The sequence below is a fragment of the Trichosurus vulpecula genome, chromosome 9 (genome assembly GCF_011100635.1).
Source record: "Trichosurus vulpecula isolate mTriVul1 chromosome 9, mTriVul1.pri, whole genome shotgun sequence".
NCBI lineage: Eukaryota > Metazoa > Chordata > Mammalia > Diprotodontia > Phalangeridae > Trichosurus > Trichosurus vulpecula.
In genome coordinates this window covers 128,154,258-128,177,643 of record NC_050581.1, presented here as the reverse complement: position 1 = coordinate 128,177,643, position 23,386 = coordinate 128,154,258, and the positions used below count along the sequence as shown (strand labels likewise).

General features: G+C 39.0%; 1 protein-coding gene across 4 annotated transcripts in view; it reads left to right on the top strand.

Annotated features, from left to right (window-relative positions):
• The window catches only part of TNS3 (tensin 3), a 424,477-nt gene that overhangs the window by 367,000 nt on the left and 34,091 nt on the right, over window positions 1-23,386 (top strand). For all 4 annotated transcript variants that reach the window (XM_036738320.1, XM_036738321.1, XM_036738322.1 and 1 more), the window contains 3 exons: window positions 18,338-18,506; window positions 19,922-20,565; window positions 21,251-21,337. In XM_036738320.1, coding sequence (XP_036594215.1) covers window positions 18,338-18,506; window positions 19,922-20,565; window positions 21,251-21,337 — 900 coding nt within the window. The remainder of the gene's footprint in view (window positions 1-18,337; window positions 18,507-19,921; window positions 20,566-21,250; window positions 21,338-23,386) is intronic.

Sequence of the window (23,386 nt, the reverse complement as noted above, 5' to 3'; positions counted from 1 at the left end):
TGTAGAGGAGGTTTCCATACTAGGAGTTCAGTTCCCCAATGAAATCACAGATGCAGACCCTTCTTACCATCCCATAAAGGAGGAAACACAACAATAGATGCACCAGTCGTTGGTTAAAGCTTAGGTTCTACCAGTGTTTGAGAACATCATCTATGGATCGGGGCCCTTTTCCTCTCTTCTCTTAGTACTCTTTCCATGTTTTCTGCTAGTATACAGCATGGCTATGAATAGGCACAAGAGTTAATATGACTCAGAAATGTAACATAAAATAGCTTGACCTAAAAGAACAGGAACTAAAGGGAAAGTTCTTAACTCTTTCTGAGTCTATTTATTCTTTACTGTTCAAACATTGTTAAAATACGAATAATTATAATGGTCACACAAAGTTTACTAAATGTGATTTCTTTGAACTCCCCCTGAAAGAGAGCCTTGCATCAGCTCATAGTTGCAGCCATGCAATTAATCCCTTCCTTCACCCCACCAACATGATTTGGCATGGTGGTGGTGGTGATGATGATGATGATGGCTAGCATTTATATAGTGCTTTAAGGTTTGCAAGGCACTTTCCGTTATGCCATCTCATTTGAGATGGGATCTTACAGTGATCCTTATAACAACCCTAATGTAGAGGCTATTATTATGATCCATATCTGATAGCAGAGTAAACTGAGGCCCAGAGAAGTTAAGTGGCTTGCCTAGGGTCACAAAGCAAGTAAGTGTTTGAGGGAGAATTTGAACTCAGGTCTTCCTGACTCCCAAGACTAGCACTCTCTCTACTGGGTCACACAGCTGCTCCATATCTTCATAAAGTGAGGTTGGTGAAATAAAATAGATGGTGTCACATTTTTTTCCTTTGGGAGGACTTAAATGTTATTTCTTTTCTGCAAAATAGGATTAAAAAAAACACAACACTATGGTATTGGGGATATCCAAAGCCCTTCCAGCTTTTTTTACCTTCTCTCACCATCCTTCTTTCTCTTCTCTAAGAAGAATGAGTGGAAAGGAGGGAAAAAGAAGACATCAATCCAGTTCTTTTTTTCTTCCTCCAGACTGCCAGTCTAGTCCATAGCAAACACATTTTCCTTATTTAGCAGAATTCTCTAACAACTGGATATATGTAATGAATACTCATGCAGTTACAGGAAAATAAGTTGTGAGGCCCTCTATCCCACATTTACTAGCTGTGGAGTAACGAGCAAGTCCCTTGAGCTCTCAGAGCTCCAGATTGCTCATCTGTCAGATGAGGTTAACATGCCTTCTCCCTAAGGTTATACCAGTGCCTCTATAACTGAGAGTTTTTGCCCAGCACTGAAAGTCTTCCAGCAGAAGCTGGGTGTCCACTTGATAGACATGTTCTAGAGGGGATTTCTGTTCAAATGCAGGTTCAATTAGATGAACTCTGTGATTCAGTGATTCCTTTACTGCAGAGGAAAGGTGGAATTATATGCCCAGATCCTGTAAAGCAAATTGTTTTGACATACTTTGCACGAACCCCAAATTCCAGGCTTCAAATTCTTTGGTTCTTTCCACACAGCAGTCGTTCTATAAATGCTTCTTAAGTAACTAGACCCTCCTTGTGGCTGGAGCTACTCATCATAATTACCATGTGACCAAGCTATTGGAAAATCATTGCTTTCATTTTAGTCACTGACATTTAGTCATTTCCTTCCAATCTTACATTGTCACACCCAGATGTTTAAATTATTTTAAAGGTTTTTTTGGTAAGATTTTCCATTTTCTTATGCTTTTATTCTCCTTACTGTTTTTCCCATTATATCCCCTCTACCCCCCATGCATTTCAGTCTTGTTTGATGTGTTTTCCATTCTATCCTATTGGATTTGACATTTCCCTCTCTTCCTTTTTAACTTTCAGAACCTTGTTGGGAGTGGATGAGAGGAATGCAGAGGGCTGGGCTCCGTAATTTAAAATATGAAAAAAAATATATTGCTTCTTAACCCTGAAGACTAACTGGCAGGTTGACTCTTTTGGTTTTGGTGTATTTTATCAGGGTTTTGCTTTGACTTGCTGTTGTATGTATATTCTATGTAAATACATACACATATACATATGTCATTATGTAAAAGTAGATTTCTTTCATACATAACTTAAAACCTCATTTCTTCAAACTAATTGCTAAGAAGACGTATGTGAATAAACATATAATTGTAGATTTTCTGCAAATTTGCATCTTCATTGCTTGTAATAAGTAAGGAATCGTATTGTAGCAATCCTTAGGAAATTAAACAAGAGACAGCCTCACCCCAACACTGCTACTGAGATGAGTCATTTAAGTCTGTGGCATTAGTCTTTTTTTTACCTGTGAGATCTAGGTAAATCTATTAGGCAATCTAAATGTTCTCTTCGTGTTTTAAAAGTCTTATTCCAAGAATTATATTATCCATTTATCACATGACATTATATTATCCATTTATCACATTTATCACATGACAAAAGATGGTTACAAAAGGCTTGAAAACACTTCCTTTGGAAGTGTTTCTTCTTCGGAGAGGGTGGAGTGGTAAGCTTTAGCACAACACAGCCCACAGTCAAAATCATTGAAACTTCTGAGCCAGAGGAATCTAAATTAATGAAAGTGTACTGAACTCAGTCATTTAATTTCAAAAGTGAACAGAAATTGCTTAACAACTCTTCCCTAACCCTGAGAAAAGCATTCATGTCATTGGGAGCTCTGTGCAGAAAGCATTGTCCATGAGGGGTGTGTCCCTTATTTCTAACTAACTTTGCCCAGTAAGAAAATAAAAGCAGGTATTGAAAGTCAGGGCAAAAAGAAAGCCGTCAGTCACAATCATTAGCTTTGCTTTTCTAAATATTATTAGTACTAAATGAGATGTTAGCTTTAGAAATGTTTGTGAACATGGATTTGTTGTTGTTGCTTAGTTGTAGCCAAGTCTTTGTGACCCCATTTGGGGTTTTCGTGGCAAAGGTACTGGAGTGGTTTGCCATCTCCTTCTCCAGATGAGGAAATTGAGGCAAACATTGACTTGCCCAGGGTCATACAGCTAGTAAGTGTCCGAGGTCAGATTTGAACTCAGGAAGATGAGTCTTTCTGACTTCAGGCCCTGTGCTCTATCCACTGTCCCACCTGGCTGCCCAGTTAAGCCTGGATACAAGGTTGCTTCGTGGAAATGACCAAAAAACCTCTTCCCAGCTAAGTCAAGTTTATGAAAGTATTTACGAGGTATATGAAGGCATTTATAAAGTGAGTTAAGGATTGCTTAAGAACCACACCCTTTGTGATGCCTGTATTACGGATGGGAAAATTAAGACCCAGAAGACTCAAATGCTTGCCTGGGCTCACATGACAAGTAGGTGTCAGAACTAAGATTAGAGAGTGAGAACTGACTCCAAGCTGAGGACTTTTTGTACTTCCTCAAAGAATGTAACAAGTTAGTTACTGCCACAAGGATCTGCCTTCCCTAAAATAGAAATCACTGAATGTCCTTTCAAACAAACCAAGGCTGACATGGTATTGGCTTAGTCAATAATCAGCAAATATTTATTAAACTCCTGCTGTATACCTAGCACTGTGCTAAGCAGTGGGGATACAGAGAAAGGCAAAAGACAGTCCCTGCTCTTAATGAGGGAGATAACATGAAAACAACTAAGTATAAACAAACGATATACAGGATAAATTGGAGTCAGTCAACAGAGGGAAGGCCGAGATGGGGAGGATGAGCATTCTAGACATCAGTGACAACCAGCGAAAATTCCAGGAGTTCAGAGATGGAGTGTGTTACACAGGTAACAGCAAGAGGGCCAGTATCACGGGGTCACAGATTATATGCTCTGCAATAGGGGGGTTGGTATAATGTGTAAAAGACTGGAAAGGTGGACTGACCAATTAGGACAAAGTTCACTCTCTATTCAAATACTAAAGTTCAAAGGGCACTTAAAAGTCACTCTTTGGACCCAATAGTTTGAGGTAGCATCCCTTAAAATACTTAGACATTGAACTTTCCATCATAAATCATGCCTTCATCACTCAGAATTTTAAATATCATTTTAAAAAAAATGTACAGAAAGGTAGTATGCCTTTCACTCTGAAATATATTTTGTTTCCTTACCTCTTACGTTCTAAATTCAAGACTAAAGCAGGTAATATTGATATACAATGCAATGAAATACGCCTTTTCGTTAACTAAGAGTTAGTAGGTTAAGCTGAGGTTTTAAATGATTGCTTGGCCTGAGGTTGGTGAATACCACTAAATAATTAGGTACTTTTAGGGCCTGAAGCTAGGGTATGGGTATGATCTCTTAATTAGAAGATACCACTCAACATCCGACTGACAGAATTAATTTAGAAACCTTTTGGCATCCTCTTGTCAAAAAAATTAATAACACAGGAGTGATATTAAGTGTAGGTCTTGTGATTTCACCTGTGCTAGCAGTGATCATGAAGAAGCTTTAAGTTTCTAGAGGAGATGGGCTGTCTGACAGATGTTTGGCTTGTGCTTATGCCCAACTAAACCTCCCTCAGGAGCCAAGGATTCCCGGTTATCAGCAGAATTTATAGCAGTGGTTTTTATCCAGACTTTTTGTCTGGACATATTTTAGGTCTTCAAGAAAAGATGAAAATTGTTATTATATCTAAAAAAGAATATAATATTGATTTGAAAGTTTCTCAATAAATTGGAAGGTAAAAATCTTGAGCTGAAATGGTTGCTTAAAAAATTGCTGAAGTATAAAATATGATGGTACTTCATTTTTCTCATATTCTCAATATAAATCCAGAGCTGGAGATGCTGGGAAATAAGTCTAATTGAGTTAAGCACTGAAACATCTGGATCAGTTTATTCAGTTGATATTATTTAGTGAAGCTGGAGCTTATTAATCAAATGGGGCATAGTAAACATGGCTGCTTTATTAAATTGCTGCGGTGTTAACTTCTTCCTGTGTTTCTCCCTTTAGGTCAGGTCTTATCAAACACTACCTGTTGCTTCTCACAATTTAAAATAGCTTTTTTAAGGAGTTAGTATTACTAGCACCCGTCATAGGTATAAAAGAGAATACTTGAAAAGTATGACTTCATTCCTACCTTTTGAAGAGTTTACTGTCTAGTTGTGATGGAATCTTAATAAAGCTCCAGTATTCTAACTTCCTTATACGCTCCACTGAATAGCAGGCCCATTGCCCCTATGTAGCCACTCCCCCCTCCCACACACACATACACCTTCAATATCCTAGCTTCTTCATATATGCCTCACTGCGCACTAGAACAACAGGTGTGTCCATGAATTCATTTCTCACAGAACGGCAGGCAGGCATATCCATGTGATGGGATCCCAGCCATTGGCTCTAGCTAGCCACTGTCCCCAGCTAGCCACTGTCCCCAGACCCATTTCTCATATTTCCCACAAAAAGACCAGGTGTCCATGCACTCAACCACAACCACGTCCATCTAGCCTTAAACAGGACCACAATACTGAGCGAATCAGAAAGCAGTACCACCAGGATGCCCAAGCAGGACTTGAACCCCAAAACAATAGAAGGGACTTTCCCCAAGTAGGCATCTGCCCAGTAATAGTAAAGAACTGACCTAAATAAACTTATGATGTAGAGAGGCTTATTATAATATCATTATCATACATACATACCCCCCAAAATGGATTTTTTTTTCTATATGCATAGTGGGTAATTGGATGCATAGTTCCACTGAGGCTAGGACCCCTCCCCTATTACCTAATCCCTCAACAAACCCCTCCTTTTTTTCATATTCATAATTTCTGTTATGTAATTGCATCTTTACCCTATAAAATTCATCTTGCTTTCTCTGAAGTTGCTGGTTCCTCTTGGAACTTAGCCTGCTTCATGAGAGGCATCAATCTCAATAAACGCCTATACTTAGATTAGAGATGATCTGATTCTGAATTCTTTGAGATGGTTCCACCATAACACATCATGAAACCACAGCAGATTTTGGTGTCCCTGGGTGGGCAGAGTGTAAATAGCAGTGGTTATGGGCGTCTCTGGGTGGGCAGAGCCTAAACTCCAACAATTGGGTTGGTGACGTGCTCATAAGCTGTCTAGAAAGAATTACTTAGTTGGTTTTTGTCTAGATCTGTGATTTACAGGTATTGGGAACACCCAGTGTGGATGTTGCTCTCCATTGCCATTTCCACCTATTTTCCAATTTATAATCTTACAGCAACAGTTTTGAAAGTGTGTTGTGGGGACCCCTTATGAATCCCCAAGACCCATTCACAGGGTTTGCAAGGTCAAAACTATATTCATTAAAATGCTAAGACATTTTAATTTCTAATATGGTAAATATCAGTAGGTATAACCAACATAAATAAAAGCTCTTTGGGGTTTCAATGAGTGTAAAGAGGTCTTGAAACCAGACATTTTGACAACACAGTAGCACACCCACATTAGTAGCTGGATTTTGCTTAAAGCCCTTCAATGAGGGGAAACCTAGCACTTCCTGTAATGCCCATTTCACTTCTGTGCATCTCTAATAGTTAGAAAAATATGTGTTTGTTTTGGAGAGAGACAGACAGACAGACAGACATCTTTATCTATGGAGATATCTATGTATGTGTATGTGCCTATCTGTCTGTCTCACTCATCTTTCTATGTATCTCAAGCTTAAATTTATCTCTTTGGAACTTTTGTCCATTGCCCCTAGTTCCATACCCTGGGGACAAGCAGTATAAGTGTAATCCCTCATCCCCATGGTAACTCGTTATATACTCGAAGCCAGATGTCATGTCCTCCCTAAGTCTTGTCTTCTTCAGTCTATATTCCCAATTTCTTTAACCGATCCTCATGGGACATGAACTTGAGACCCTTAGCCATCCTTATCGCCCCCTTGTTTATCTTCACCCACTTATTAGAACAAAAGTAATAATATTTGTTGAATATTTGTTGAGCGAATATTTGTTGAGCACCTACTATGTGGAACATTTTTTCATTGCATCTCGTAGCCCCTTAGCACATAGCTAATATAAAACAGTATGATAATTGATCTTGGCAAATGATTTCCCAGATTCATCAAGAAAAGGTTCAATTTTATTTTGCTTTTCTCTGCTTTAGAAGACAAGGAAGTGTGTAATATATTTTGGGAAGACCTTTTGCCAATGAAAGGGTTAATCTATTAACTTATGAGAAAGGACTTATTCATAAATGCCAGATAAAAAGCATTGTTGTAACTCTCTAAGGTGTTGCTAAGGAATCTCTTGACTACTTAGAGAATCAGGCTTTATTTACTGCATTTCAAGCACAGAAACTGCTTGGAAAATACCCTTTGTCAAGTGAATTAATATATTCAGTAGATCAGTGTTAGAATTCCCCTTGTAGTACCAGCTAGATGAGAAATTCGTTTTGTTGCCAATCTATTTAAAGTTCCCTAAATGAAAGTAGAATAGTTTTAAAATAGAAATTGAAAGCAGGGATCAAAATGAAATTTACTGTATGATCTAAATCTGTGTGTGTGTGTATGTGTATGTGTGTATGTCCACATGTGTGTCTACATGTCATAGAACTCAAAGGGACATCAAATGATAGCTAGTCCAAATCACTTATTTTACAAATGAGAAAATAATGGCCCAGAAGTTTTTAGTGATATGGCCAAGGCGATAAATGTAACACATATTATTTGAACCTAGAACCCCATTGTACTTTTCTACATTGCTTTCCTCTGTTCTTAAAGGTCATTCTAATGGAACATAAGGTCTAGTGGAATGGGAGTTTCCTACCAAGCGGTAAAGATTTCAGTCACTGACCTGGTGATGGACTGCCATCCGAGGACCAGCCTACTTAATCATCACTAGATTAGCCATAAGAACTATTGACCAAGTTATCGAGTAGATTCTTTCCATGTTGGTGGAGGAAATGTCCACCTCGCTGAAATAGGTAAAATTTGCTCACATTTGTGTGATGTTTTACTCCAAAGAAACCCTACAAAGTACAAATAGTCCAAGAATTACTATCTCCATTTTACAGATGAAGAAGCTGAGTCTCAGAGAGATTGAAGTGACCTGCGCAGGGTAACATAACTAATAAGTATGTAAGGTGGGATTCAAATCCAGGTCTTATTCCAGATCTTCTTTTCCATTATGTGTGGCTTTATTTTAGAATTGCAGGTATGGTAAATGATGGGAGTGAGAGGTTAGATATTTTAAAAATTCACCTTAATGTTGAGTCCTATGTGAAGCTTGTTATTTACTGATAGGGACGTGGAATTTTAGAGCTTTAAATAGAATTTAGTTCAACTTATCCTTTCACAGATGAGGAGCCAAGGTACAGAGAAGTTTAACGATGTACCCCAAATCAAAGAAAGAGAATTGATGGCAAAGAGACAACCATACAACTTGGGTTCCTGAATACTTAGGCCAGTGGTCCTTCTGTTATATTATACTGACTCAGGACAGAGAATAAAATATATGTTTAGAAACAATAATATTTATAGCATCAACATTTGCTGGTGTTGCAGAGATACAGAGAAGGGCTTGTATTCAGAAAAAAAAATAAGAAAAATACATCTAGGTCCGCCTGAGTTAACTTAGTTACTGGAATGGTCCAATATGGAGACAAACAGATCAGAAGGTAGAACTCCTATCCAAGTGGGGATTGAAGCTTAGTGTCTCTAATAGAAAATAGTATAAATCACAATTGGCAGAGACTTTTTTGCCCTAAGTTAATTCAGTTAAAATTAGAATGCATCTACTTTACAAGTCCCTATTATTGGGCCAGGAGGATACTAAGCCATCCTGTTCCCTTAAGGAACTGAGCAGAAACAACAGGTATGCAGATAAATACATGCCAAAAGGGGCAGCTAGGTGGCGCAGCGAGTAGAAAAAAAAATACTGGCCCTGGGGTCAGGAGGACCTGAGTTCAAAGCCAGCCTCAGACACTTGACACACTAGCTGTGTGACCTTGGGCAAGTCACTTAACCCCAATTGCCCTGCCTTCCCCCCTGCAAAAACAAACAAACAAACAAATAAATAAATAAATAAATAAATAAATAAACAAATATGCCAAAAAAGTACAAAGTAGTTTTGGGCAGGCATGGCACTAACAACTGGGAGAATCAAGAAAGGACTCATGTAGTAATTGGGGCGGGGGGGGGGGGAGGCCTCATGTAGTAGTAATTGGGGGGAAAAATAGCATGTACTCGAAGCTTCGTGGTATAGCATTGCCCTTGAGGTCTAGACTACCTTATAATTGAAACTGATTCATAATTAGGTCCTTTCAATGAAAACTGTGTAGGATAGTGGGGTTGGTAGCAAAAGACCTAGATTTTAATCCTTTCTCTGACACGTGACAGCAGGCAAACGACTTCTGTTCTCTTGAGTTTCATTTTCCTTTTCTACAAAATGAGAGCATTGTCTTATGTGATCTTTACCAACCCTTCGAACTCTAAATCCTTTTGCTCTTTGTATAGGCAATTCTGAGAAATGGTGTGGTATAGTGGAAAGAGGCCATTGACCTGGAAGCCAGAAAGACCTAGGGTCAAGTCCTGCCTCTGACTGTGTAACCATGGACTGGCAAGACTATATAAGCTATAAGACTCTAAGGCTATTGGATACAGAGAAGGATGGTAACCTGTGTTGGTGGGGTGAGCTTCCACTCCTGGGAGTTCCCAGTCCCAGTGAAAAGACAGGTCTATTTCCCACCCGTGTATCTTACATAGGGCAGCTTGGTGGTGCAGTGGATAGAATGTCGGTCCTGGAGTCAGGAAGATGAGTCTTCTTGAGTTCAAATATGGCTTCAGAGACTTACCAGCTGTGTGACCCTGGGCAAGCCACTCTGCCTTCAGTAGCTCATCTGTAAAATGAGCTGGAGGAGGAAATGGCAAACCACTCCAATATTTTTATCAACAAAACCACAAAAGGGGTCATGAATAATTTGACAAGACTGAAAATGACAAAACAACAATAGATATCTCATATATGCTTTTTTGTGTGTATGTTGGTTCCCTTTAGTAGACTCCAAGTTCCTTTTGGATTGTTGCTGTCTTTTTTCTTCTTCGTTTTATGTCTAGTAGCTACTCCAGTGTCTCTTCCGTAATTAGCACTCAACAAACACCAGTGAAATGTTTGAGTTGAATTGAAGGCATTACACATTCCCTAGGGGCCCCCAATTTATGCTGATTTCTGGGTGCTCAGTAGATAGCAGTATTAGCAAGACCCTAGTCTGTCTGTCTGTCTCTCTCTGTCTCTCTCTCTCTCTCTCCCTCTCTCTCCCTCTCTCTCCCTCTCTCTCCAACAATCTTGAATCCTGGCTTCCATTAAGTCCCAGCTAAAATCCCACTTTCTATAAGAAGTCTTGTGATCCACCTTAATTTTAGTGCTTCTTCACCCCCATCCAAGATAATCTCCAATTTATCTTACATATAGCTTGCTTGTAGATGGTTGTTTGCCTGTTGTATCCCCCAGTGGACTGTGAGGTTATGGAGGGCAGGGACTATTTTTTTTAACCTTTCTTCGGATCCCCAGCAGTTAGCACAGTGCCTGGCACATAGTAGGTACTCAATGAATGTTTATGGACTGAATCTACTTTTGTGGCTTCCCTTTTAAGAAAAAAAGAGACAGGAAGCAATTTAAAATCTTTCCACAAAATTTCACACAGTTAAGTTGGCTGAAATTTTTTTTAAAAAATAGATCTTTTGGAAAAGCTCTTTCAGCCTTGGCCTGGGCAAAGATACTGAGGGAAGCAGGAACAGAGAAATGGCTGTAATAGAAATTCCTGAGATTCCCAGGTGTGGGAGGGAGAGATGAAACCTCTCTTGATTATCTCCACATGGCAGTTACTGGGCTGGGGGCAGAGCTAGATGGGAGGGGAGAGAGCACGGCTAAGGGACTTCAGAATTGCTTGATGAATACTGAGGAACATTGTGCTTTCCTCAGTCAGAGTTGGAGAAAAGTCTGTGAATACCACTGTAGCAACAGCAGAGGAGAAAGGAAAATAACCACTTGTGTGTAATGCGGCTTTGTAGCGAGGAGGCAAAAAACCCACCCCAGCTAACTATCTGTTAAAGGGCCCAAGATCTTATCCAATCTACCCAGCCTGAACAGAGTACAAATTATTCTGAGCGCAGCATCTCGTTAAGGTCTTTAATCCTTCCTATGGGATGGAAACCAGCCCAAAATAATAGATTCTATGGACCCAAGGGACTGTTTAGGAAAAGTAAGAGAAAACCAGAGCCACAGGATAAATTAGGGTGTGTATGGAAAGCGCTTTAAATGTATTGATTCAGGGTGTCTTTTTTTCCCACTGCTTAATTATCCAGGGGCACCAAAAAAGATAAATGGGAGAAAGAGCTTTATTATGAAGAGAGTGTATTCTTTGCTCTCTCTTCCTTCTCTCATTTTAAGTTTACAGAGCACTCTTCGAAATACATCAACTCTAGAATATCCAATGACTTTTACCTCCCCTGTTAGACTTTGCCATCAAAGACTCAGATATCTCATGACCTTTTAAACTCCTAAAACTGGATTATCACCAAAAACATTTGAGCTCCACATCTATCCACCATTACAGTAGCCACCGTGAGGTAGGAAAAGTTGTTTTTTTCCCTAAAACAACAATGAACTAAAAATAAGTTGTCAGTGAACGTTTCCTGAATGTTGTTGTTTTATTTACCATTAACATTTATTAAATAGGAAAAAATTAAAAGCAACAAAACCCCTGATGATGCAGTAGAAACAAAGAGGAGACATTGGTTATAGATTGCCTGGGTTTCAATCCTGTCTCTGGTACTAGTAGGGTGAGCAAATCTCTTCCGCTTCCCCAAGCCTTTTTTCTGCAAAATGAGGATCAAAGTATTAGTACAACTAGGTTCAGAAGAGATATTATATGGGACAAAAGGTTCTATAGAAAGGCACCCTCATTACTCACAAGTTTACAGAAAATTATGAGTTTAATCCTCTCCCTAGTGTTTCAGCTATCTGTTGTCATGACCCATTTAGCTTCGTTATTTCTCCCTGATTTTGACTCGTTGTTTTCCAAACTCTGTGCCAAAGCTATTGCTGAAGCATTCCAAGAATTCTTAATCCCTGGAGCAATGGCCCCCAGGAAGTCTGCATTGAAGAAATGAATGTGACAGTTACTGAGTTGTTCTGAATTATATAATATGAAAAGAATCACTTTTTTCATTTCTGCCTATGAAGAATATTCTTCACTACTTCTGTATTCTGTATCATAAAACCAAGACTTAAATTTATTAACTACTGTGCTACTACTGTGCTATATGTTAGTTACCTTTTAGCTACTTTATATTTTGCTGCATAAAGGGACAGGAACCTGGCAAGGCATAAGACCACAGCTTTAGAGCTGGAAGAGATCTATCTACCCAGTAGTTTAGTCCAAATCCTCCCCCCACCCTGCCCCCCACACCCTTATTTTGCGGCTGAGGAAAGTGAGATTCAGAGAGAGTGAAATAACTCTCCCAAGCCAAAGATTACTCGTGTAGTAAGTGACTAAACTGAGATTTTGACCCATGTCCTCTGACTCCAAAGCCAGTATTTTTTAATACCTCCTGAAATATTAAATAGATACTTTACAGTTTCATCCCAGGGGAATGGCAGCTCTGAACCATGATTCTGTAGGCAGATTTCATTCCTACATTTAAAGAGTTAAGATCAGAGGACAGGAGTAGGGATATTCTCTGACAAAAAAAAGAATAGAGCAGGGCTACCGTAATCATAATAACCCACATTTATATAGGGCTTATGGGTTTACAGAGCTACTCAGGGTTACTAATTGAATTTATAAACAAAGCCATGTTTTCAGGGGAAGTGCTTTCCCTGCTATTTCTAGGACAAGTCCTGTGATAACAGGAACAAACTAGAACTTGGATTTGGCTTCTGCATATGCTCATTCTTTAATAAACAATATTCATTTCAGGATTCAAGGAACTTTAGGTCTTTAAATCTGTCATGGCATTTTCTAAATCCACCCTCTACCCGTCCCCCCCATTGCTTGTTTGTTATCTTTTAAAAATTTTCACCCCTTCCCCAGGAGTATTTCTTTGTAACAAAGAAATTAAAAAGAAGAAAAATAGAAGAGAAAAAATCATAAAAACCTATCAATACATCCAAAAAATCTGATACTATATGCAATATTCTACAACTGTAGACCATACCACCACCACCACCACCACCTCTGCAAAGTCTTCTTTTAACTTTGTTGTTTGGGGCAAAATTTGTTCATTCTAAATTTGCGACATTCATTTTTGATTGTTCTTTGTTAGCTGTTTTTGCACATTGTTTTCTTGGCTCTCCTTGCTTCACTTTGTATCAATTCATGGAAGTTTTCTCATGCTTCTCTATATTTGCTGTATTAGTGGTCTATAGTTTATCCCTTCCTGGTTTCGATATTAGGATTTCATTTGTTTCATTAAAGGAGTTGGTAGGGTGCTTTACGAATTTTTGAAAATAATTTGTGTAGTATAGATATTAATTGTTCTTTAAAAGTTTGACCAAATCCAAACTAGATTCTGGTAGTGGAGGTATTCTCCATTTGTTAAGTAGTATTCATCTTGGCATTTACCCCCTTGCACCCACTCCTAAGGGTCTTTCTATTATATAATCTGTAATAGACTGTTCCTATTGGATATATTTCATCTACAGGACAAATAAAGCTGGTTTACTAAGATCCTGATGCATTATATTTACCATACTTTATTAATTTCCAGTGATATCTCCTAGCTATTCACCTCTAGATTTTGGTGGGAGCAGTGTTAGTAGCAAAAGAATAAGCAATACTAACCCGAATCAAGTAGCCCAGTCTAATAGCTCACATTTCTCTACTACATTATAGTCTACAAAGCACTTTTTCAAACTGTCTTGTAAGGAAGATGAGAAGTTGGTTATTCCCATTTTGCAGATTATGCAAACAGTCCTAGTTAGGGTAGATGATTAATATGTTGTCATACAGCTAGTAAGTGTCAGAACTAGTATTCAAACCTAGATCTCCTGTTCCATATGCTTTCACAGGTACAAGGTTCTGAAGTTGAAAAGACTTAAAGTGAATTGTAGGTAATTAGGGACCATTTTAAGAGTAAACCCAGAAAGTCAAGTCCTGCCTCCAGCACATATTGGTGTTGGACAAGTCACTTACCCTCTCAATGATCTAGACAGTTCTCTATGGCTATTGGAGAGAGGGTGGATACTTGCGCTGGCAGAGAGAGTTTCCTCACCTGGACTTTCCCCGTACCAATGAGATCATGGATCCACTCCCCATCTCCTTTCTGAGAAACTGTGCCATTTTTGGCACAGCAGGCTCTAAATCATGTACTGGATCTTCCACATTCTAGCTCTGTGTTTTTGATCATGTCACCTCACTGTTTTCATTTGTAAAATGGGATCGATCCATGGTAATACTTGCACATTTGACTTCACAGAGTTGTTCTAGGGAAAGTGCTTCATAACCATGGTGTAAGTACTCTATAAATGTAATCGGTGACAATAAATAACAAATAAATAAAACCCCAGTAACATAACAGCTTAGCCATTTGTGCAAGTGTTGAAAGTAAGTAGGTACATCCTGTGACAAGAGAACGTCACTAGTGTGAGAACAAAACTTAGTTTTGAGTCCTCAGAAGAAACTAGTCCCATAAAAGTTCATGGTAATAGATATTTTTCACCTTGGTGCTTTAGATAAGATATAAATCCACTCTTTATAAGTTTTATACTATTGTACAGCCCTGGTTCTTTTTATAGAGCGGTGCATTTATTTTGCATTTTCTTTATTTGTTTTTCTTTTCTTGTCCAGTTCTGTGAATTCGTGGGGGAGGGAGAGGGGGAGCATGGATTTCTCAGATCGGAAACTTTCTCCACCTAAGCAAGACAGGAACTTCTATCCTTAGAGAGTTGCCTGGGCAGGAAGAGATTCAGTGAATTGTCTGGTCCTACTGTCTGGATGTGTTAGAGTTGAGACTTGAACCTGGGCCATCCATACTATGAGACAGGCACCTGACTTTAACTACCACCCCTATGCACTGTGTCAGGGTGACTGGACTGATTTAAGGGGGCTGGGCTCTAGTGATTTGATTTCCCACTGCTGAAGCATTCCTTCCTCTTTTTGTACTTACCAGTTCAAATCCTGTTTCTGCCCCAGCTTACTACAGGCTTTCAATAAATTAAAATTGCTGTTACTGTCTTTGTTATTTAAGGAATCTGTGTAACCCGCATCCATGCTACATAGACATAAGGCTCTAACAAGACATTCTGTTAAGTACCCCTTGTACTGGGACACTGTCTGATCCAGTAGCCTTGTCTCATCATCCTTCTTTGTAATTATTCTCCTGGTCCCTTTTGCCTTTAGAGAAATTCTAGGTGACATTGTATAACCTTCTACTGCCATAACAATGTTATTGTTTTGTAGAGTGTATTTGGTTATTCTTTGTCCAGCCTGATTTCACATGCCTGAGCTGAGAAGCTTTTTATAATGTCTTAGTTCGTTCACTGTTCACTAAGTTGTTATATTATGAATTATATTCCATTTCTATTAAAAAAGCACAACCCTCTGAAATATTCTAGAAGGCCTGGAACTTCGTAGAAAAGGATATAACCTCCATTAGCAATTATGCCTACCTACCCAATGCAAATCTCTTTCATATACGGCCCAAATTTTGCAAATGGCATTGCTGAAAGGGCTGGCAGCCTTTCTCATGTTCAGTTAGCTCTGCATGGATACAGTTGGAGAGTGAAAGCTGTCCATCAGCTCTCTGTTTTACCGTATGACCCATTTTTTTCCATCCCACATTTCTTTGATGTCATCCTTTAAACTATTTTTCCTATGTAATTCCTTGAATCTAATGTGCTGTGGCCTACTCATATTCATGATAAACCTATCCATTGCCCTCAACAAGTACTTCAGAGATTGTAGTATTCCAACAGAACAAAAACATGACTTTATCAATGTACAGAAAAAAATTAGAATGTTTATTAAAATATTCACCAACATCAGGAAATATAATGAACTCTCCCTATATAATAATATAGGGTTTTTTGATTGCATTATCTTATTTGTCTCATGCTTTACATTATTTCTGATATTGCAAAAAGAAGACAGTCATTTTGATAACTAGATTTTGAAGTTTGGATAGTAATGATGCCCATGTACAAAGAGGTATCAGTGTTTGAAAGTGTAGCATTTCTTAACCTCTCAGTTTGATAGTTCTGTGACTTGCTTGAATGGTCTGGCTTCATCTTTCCTTAATGATGCAGCAGCTTTCAGAGATGAGTGCTTAATGATGTACATTCTATTCAAATTATGCAAAACTGGGTAGTTTTAGAAACTACTTGACTTCACGATCCTATCATTAAAACTTTTCGTAGCTATCATTGTTATTTTTATAAACTTAGAAAAGATATTGCTCTATATACTTACAACATTCAGTACTAATTGGATGTTTATTTTTTTGAAATTTGAAGTCTGTACATGTTAATCCTAAACTCATCTGTGGTGAGACAGAGTAATATAATAGAAGGTACATGAGATGTGGAGGCAGGGGACACTGGTTTCATTTCTTCGCTTTGCATTCTACAGCCTGTGTTAGTTTGGGCAGGTGATTCAATTTCTATGGACTTCAGTTTCCCGATCTGTAAAATAAGAATGATGAACTGGAGGGCTTGCAAGATCCCTTTGAGGTTTTCCACCTGAAAGCCTACCGAAATTTGAGGGTTCTGTATTCAGGTAGAGGTGAGCATTTCCAAGAATTACTAAATTCTTGAGTCCATTTTTCCTTTAGCCGAATAACTTTCAGATGGAATGATATGCCTTTCAACTAGTAAAGGATGACTATGTTTATCATAGCACCCATTTTCTGTAGTACAAAATACAGCCTGTTTCTAAGACACAGAAAAATTGTTCTTTAAGAAAAATGAAATGCGTAAGAATAGGTATTGGACAAAAATCAGATTTGTTGTTGTTTAGTTGTTTTTCAGTCATGTCTGACTCTTTGGTGATCTTATTTGGGTTTTTTTTTGCAGATGGGCAAAGATATTGGAGTGGTTTCCTATTTCTTCCTCCAGCTCATTTTACAGATGAGGAAACTGAGGCAAACAGAGTTAAGTGACTTGTCCAGGGTCACATGGCTAGGAAGTGTCTGAGAGTGGATTTGAACTTAGGTCTTTCTGACTTCAGACCTGGCACTCTATTCCACTATGCCACCGAGCTGCCCATAAAAATCAGATTAGAAATATCAGTAAAAGGTGTACAATATACCTGCAGGCCTCTTTCAGAAAGAGGCCTCTTGCTGGTCATCATTGACCTGGCTTCAACAAAGTGAAGTCTGAATCTTTTCACTATAATTTTGCCAAGATATAGATTTTTTTGAGTTCATATTTAGAAATAAACTGCTGCCAATGTTTCTGATACTTCATTTTGTAAATTGAGAAATCTGCTTAAGCTACCCAAATAGTAGAAATCAAGTGTAATTTCTTTAATAATCCCACCCAAGAAGCAGCTTGAAAAGAAGCCAGATGAATCAATGACACTATGTGTTCACATTTTTCTCTTGTCTACAGAGTTGGGGGATGAAGGGGAAGGAGAAAGACAGGAGAAGGAGATATTTCTGTAGAACAAAGAAACCTAAGTTTAGATTTCAGCTTCAAGATTTGTTAGTACGTGACACTGGGAAATTTCCCATTGAATCTGAGAGTTGCGAGGGATCTCAGGGTCTAGTGAGGCCACACCCTAACAAGAATCCCCTCTGCAGCATCTCCAAAGTGGTCTTTGGGCCGCTGGCTAAAGACCTTCAATGCCCTGTGCAAGGCAGCTCATTCTACATTTCTGTCACTCTCTTGGTTAGAAGCTAGTTTTTTCGTTTGTTTTGTTTTCCTGTCAAATGCTCTAGATGTGCCTCTGGACTCTTAGTTCTGATTTCTGGGGCTAAGATGAATAAGACTTGTCCTTCCCCATGACAGGCCTTTCAGTAATTTGACGTCTCTAATCTTCAGTTTGCTCATCAAAACATCAACTCTAAAGTGCAATGCAAATGTGAGTTATCTGCTGAAATCTTAGGATACAAAAGAGAATCAAGCACATACCTAGAAATAGAGTTGAAAGTCAACATAGACAGTTTTCTTCCTGCTTTTGAAATGTTTGGAGACAAGGCAGATGACTGAGGATTTTTTGTTCAGTTATAAATGTATTAATGACCAGGTGAACAAGGAGCACCTCTTTCCATGTACCGTGTTTTAATTGGCTGTGCATCTATGGTCTTCATAAAACTGCCAGAATGTCAGGTATTTCATTTAAAAGGAGCAATACTTTCTGAAAGTACACACCATTTATTAGAGGTTTTCCTAACAACTTTGACTAAAGTCTATTTATGTTTGGGGTGTTTTTTTTTCTTCCTTGTAGAACCTCGGAGTTACATTGAAGGCCTTAATCACTCAGTGGTGATGTCAGACAGCCCAATTGGAACAAACCCTGCTCTGTTTCGGTCTGAGAGGCCAACAACTCCTTGTCAACGGACCTTTCCATCTGCCTGTACAGCTTCAAGCAATAGCCCCCTCCAGAGAGGCGAGAGGTAGGCAGAACATATTGGCAAATATCACTTATTCCCCTTAAAGAAATGAGTAAATAGAGGAATTAATTTTCAGGCTGGGATTCCAGTTGCCTCTGCTTTTCTCTGAATGTATTCATGAGCTAAATAAAGCATTTTAAGTACAGAAGTTGTATCTCCTCAGAAGACTTTATTACTCATTATATAATACTTCATTACTAAAATCTTTCACTGAAATATTAATAGTGAATTTGGGGAATTTAGTGCTGGGACACCACTTCAACCATGACTCAGTAGCTCTTAGCTAAAATATCATGCTATGGGGTCAGTCTCCAAATTGGCCATTTGTCTCCATTATCTTCCATGACCACAGACTCCGTTGGTCACAAAGCAGGAGCTTCTTATGGAGCATGGCCAAATTAGTACAATTAGCCATATGCCAGTAAAGGGATCAGACCTCTTGCCCCGGCAAGGATGAGTAGAGTAAAAAGATTGCTAGGGTAGAGATCAGGAAATTTGGGCTTTATCCTGACTAGCACTAAATGAATGACCCTTTTTCATTTACTGCCCAACCTACCTCACAGAGTGGTGGTAAGAATTGTATGAGGTTGTATTCATTCACTAAATGAGTCAACAAATACTCAATGATTACCTGTACAATTAGCACTACAAAAAGAAATAACTAAAAAGTTTTTAAAAATGAATATGATGCCGCCCCCCTCCATCCAGCCTCCAAGAATTTACCATCTCAAAGTAGAAATAAGAAACTTTAAAAAAATGAGCATGGCACGTAACATTTTACTAGGGTTTAATAAAAGTACAGGGGATTATGGGAATTTAGAAAAGCGAGGTTACCTTCTGGATATGAGGATTATGGAATATGTCTTAGAGAAAGTGCAAAGGATTTCAGCAACAAAAATGACCAAGGAAGTCATTCTTGGACAGAGGAATGGTCTGAGCAAAGTCCAGAACCAGGAAAGCTTGGGTATGTCTGAGAAGCCATAAGTTTGGCTGGAACACAGGGAACATGAAGGTACACTGGGACATAAGTATGGGAATGCGAGAGTTGGCCATGTTATAGATAAAATTAAGTGCCAGGCTAAGTCATTTGAGCTTTATTCAGTTGATGATGATGGAATATTTGAAGGATTTGCATTAGGGAAATAATATTAGAGTTGCAGTTTAGGCAAGATTATGAGGAAAAATTTCTTAGCACTTGTATTTGTTCAAAAATAGAATAGACTGCCTCAAGAGGTGGTCCAGTCACCTTCCTTAGAAGCTGGTTGGCTGAGTCTGTTACAGTGAGGATCCCTTTGGCTTACTAGTTGAACTAGTTGGCCGCTGAGATTCCTTCTAACATTCAAATTTCTTTTTCTACTGCATGTGGTGCTGCCACATTTTCTTCATTTTACTGGTTCTTTTGTTTTCTTTTCAAATAGTCCTTCCACAGCAGAGCACCAATGGCTAGAGAGCAGTCCCAAGTCTACCCTCTCACCACAACTGTCAATGATGGGGAGCAGCCGACCCACTGGCTTCCTTGTGGGTTCAGAGTTTTCCAGCGCAGTACCAGATTCCTCGCTCTTGTCTCATTTCCCACCTTCGGAGCTGCAGGTTTCGAATCTAAACAATCATGAAAACTCACCAGCAGAACAGTCCCAAGAAATTCTGGGCAACCCAAGTGGCCGGGCCTACCTAAACTTTGGTGTGCCTAGCATTGGCAATAGCCTCCAGCCTGACGAAAAGCCAGGGACCTTACTGACTAATTCCAATGGAGCATCTAAACCACCAATTGCCCCACTGGCGGGAGTTGTTGACAATGGCTTCCTACCCCATAGTTTTCTCACAGTGGCCCCTGGACACAGCAGTCAGCACAGTCCAGTCCTGCAGCATGCAAGCTTATCCCTACATTCACAACCACCCCTTCCAGAGAAGAAGAGGACATCTGAAGGAGACCGCTCCTTTGGTTCCATCTCTCCATCTTCCAGTGGCTTCTCCAGCCCCCATAGTGGGAGTACAATCAGCATCCCTTTCCCAAATGTCCTTCCAGACTTTTCTAAAGTTTTAGGCACCTCCCCTTTACCAGGTAGGTGATAATGTTTTACATCAAATGATCAGTAATCTCTGAAAATTGAGTATGACTTGGTCTTCAGAGCTTAGTTTAATTAGCTTTTTGTAATGATAACTTGAATGTTTATTAAAAACAGAAATGCATTCACTGGCTCTTGTGTAAATTAGTCTTAAAAACAACAGCCCAGATTACTAGGAAGCTTTGGGACAGTGTCAAATGGATATAACTGTATTTCTTGCTCTGGTGCCAACCCACCAGCAAAGAATGATCCAAAAGACTTCCTATTAACCTATTCTGACTTCTGCATACCTACAAGTTAGATTCATGGCAGGCGTAGGTAACACTGATTTTCTTAGTCATTCCTTTTGCCTTTGGGGGGAAATCATTGTCCTGTCCTTAGAAGTTTCTGAGTGCATATTTTCAAGTTTTATAGTTTCAAAAAAGCTTTTTAATGGTCTCCTTGCAAACTCCTAATCAGAGTATGCTGGTTTGTTTATTTTGTGTTCTTAAAATATTTCATACTTCCCCCAAGACTCTCGTTTGAATTGTGGTATTCTTTCCTCCCCCTTTCCCTCTGCTGCCCCCACCACCCAGTGGTTGAACTCTAAATTCCTGGTTAATCAGAACCTTATTGACTGAGGCGAGAAGTTACAGCAGGAAGTGACCTTTGCAATGACTTCTTTCTAATTTGGTTTTGCAGAAAATCCAACTGATAAACATGTGACTGTGAAATTTGTTCAAGACACATCCAAGTTCTGGTACAAGGCAGATATTTCAAGAGAGCAAGGTATGGCATTAAAGACAAGAAATACCAATTGTCTACATTCAAAATCTTTGGTGGCAGAGCCTGGCTTAATTTGGAGCTACAGGAAAAGAGGAGAAAAGTCTTAGCCTTTGGGCATCTGAAAACCAAGTTAGGATTCCTTAACGTGGATTTAATTAGGCTTGGTTTAATTAGAACATGGACTACATTTTATTGTGCTACCCTAGGGGAAAATGCTATTATCTTTAAACTTTTATTAGAAAGCTTAGCACTAATGAGAGAGAGAATGTGCCAGGAGCAGTAGGCAAGAGTAATGTGCATATGTTATACAGACTTCTGCCCCATGAACCAGTCTTTGAGTCCCCAGGAGACCATGAGACCTTCTAGCTTCTGATGCTGAAATAGCTAATAATTGTGGTCAGTGGATCCACTCCTATCATTTTTTAGGTCTATCTCTACCCAACTATTCATTTATATTTTGACCAGTTTTCCTTAACTTTTTTTTTTTAAGAAAAAGAGGAGATGCAGAAAAGAATGCTTTTTAATTTCATTTTTTTTCTTCCTGAAGTATTTAGCCAAAATGCATACTTTGGGTTGAGGATGGAGGAGTCATATGCATTTGTTTTATTTTTGGCATATGATCTAATTGGAAATATGGGACTATATCCCCAGCAAGCCCACATATGTTTATATTGAAGTTTGAAAGGTTTATGTATAAGTATTCCTAATAAAGCTGTGGATTTATTGTCTTGATACCTTGCATTCATGTGGAGGGGGCACCCCTGGGGAGTATAAAGAGCCTTGCTCTAGACATCAGAACACTTGGGGTCATAGAATCATGGAATCATAGCCAGAAGGAGTCTCAGAGGCCATCAAGTTCAACCACCTCATTTCACTGAGGCCCAGGGAGGTTAATGACTTGGCCAGAGTCACACAGGTATTCAGCATCAGAGGCAGATTTGAACTCAGAGCAGTACCCTTCCCACTGAACCGTCTCCCAGCTCTGACATTTAAATAGCTGTATTGACCATTGGCAAGTCTTTTGACCTCTCACTTGTAAAATGGGGAAAATACTTCTTGTGGTGGTATGTAATTGACAGGATTGTCTTTTGGATGAACTTAAGATTGTGTGTAAATCATTTTCCAACTGTAGAACACCATGTAGATGTGATTTGTTTTTTTTTTTTTAAATCTGGTAGATTATTTGTAGTTTTAGCTCATCTTCCTTTTTAGAATTTTAAATTTTTCACTGCATGCATGGCCCTGTCTTTAGACTCTGCTGAAAACTAACAGAATCCCTGAAAATATGACTATAACTTAGACCAGGGCTTCTTAAACTTTTTCCACTGGCTATCCCTTTTGCCTTTTGGCAGCATTCATTGGCTTTGTGTGGCCTGAGGGCATGATCAGGGCAAAGTGCGCATGCTTTGTGTTCAGAATCAAGGCTGCAGAGAAGTTGCATGATGTAACGTTGGCAAGCGCTGCCAAAAACGCCTCAGAATCATTACACATTTGACTTTTAATCAATTTTTGGTCATTGCGCATTCAGAAACCTTTTACTGTTACCAAATTTTTCTGCAATCCCATATGGGGTTGAGACCCACAGTTTAAGAAGCACTGGCTTAGACTATGTATTAATTTTTTGATCAGTACTACGGTAGCTTTAGCCTACTGGCAAACAAAAAACTAACTTTTTTTTTCCTTGCCAGAGGTTTGGCATTTGCAAAGATTTTGCCTTTTTCTAGAAGAGTTACCTAGGGACAGCAAGGTAGAGCTATTATTAGTGTGCTGAATTTGAAGTCAGGAAGATCTGAGTTCAAATGTCCCTCAGAGACTTGCTAGCTATGTGACACTGGGCAGGTCCCTCACCCTCTCTTGGGCTTAGTTTCTTTCTCTTTAAAGTGCTTGGCAAATCTTAAATAAATAAATGTTAGTCATCATTATTGTCATGAAACCTAAGGAGAAACAGTGAAGGAGTGGAGTGAAGTATATCTCTTCTGCTTTTCATTTGGCAAATCCCTAGTCAATGGACAATGAAAAAAATATAAAATATAAATATATAGTGATTTGTTG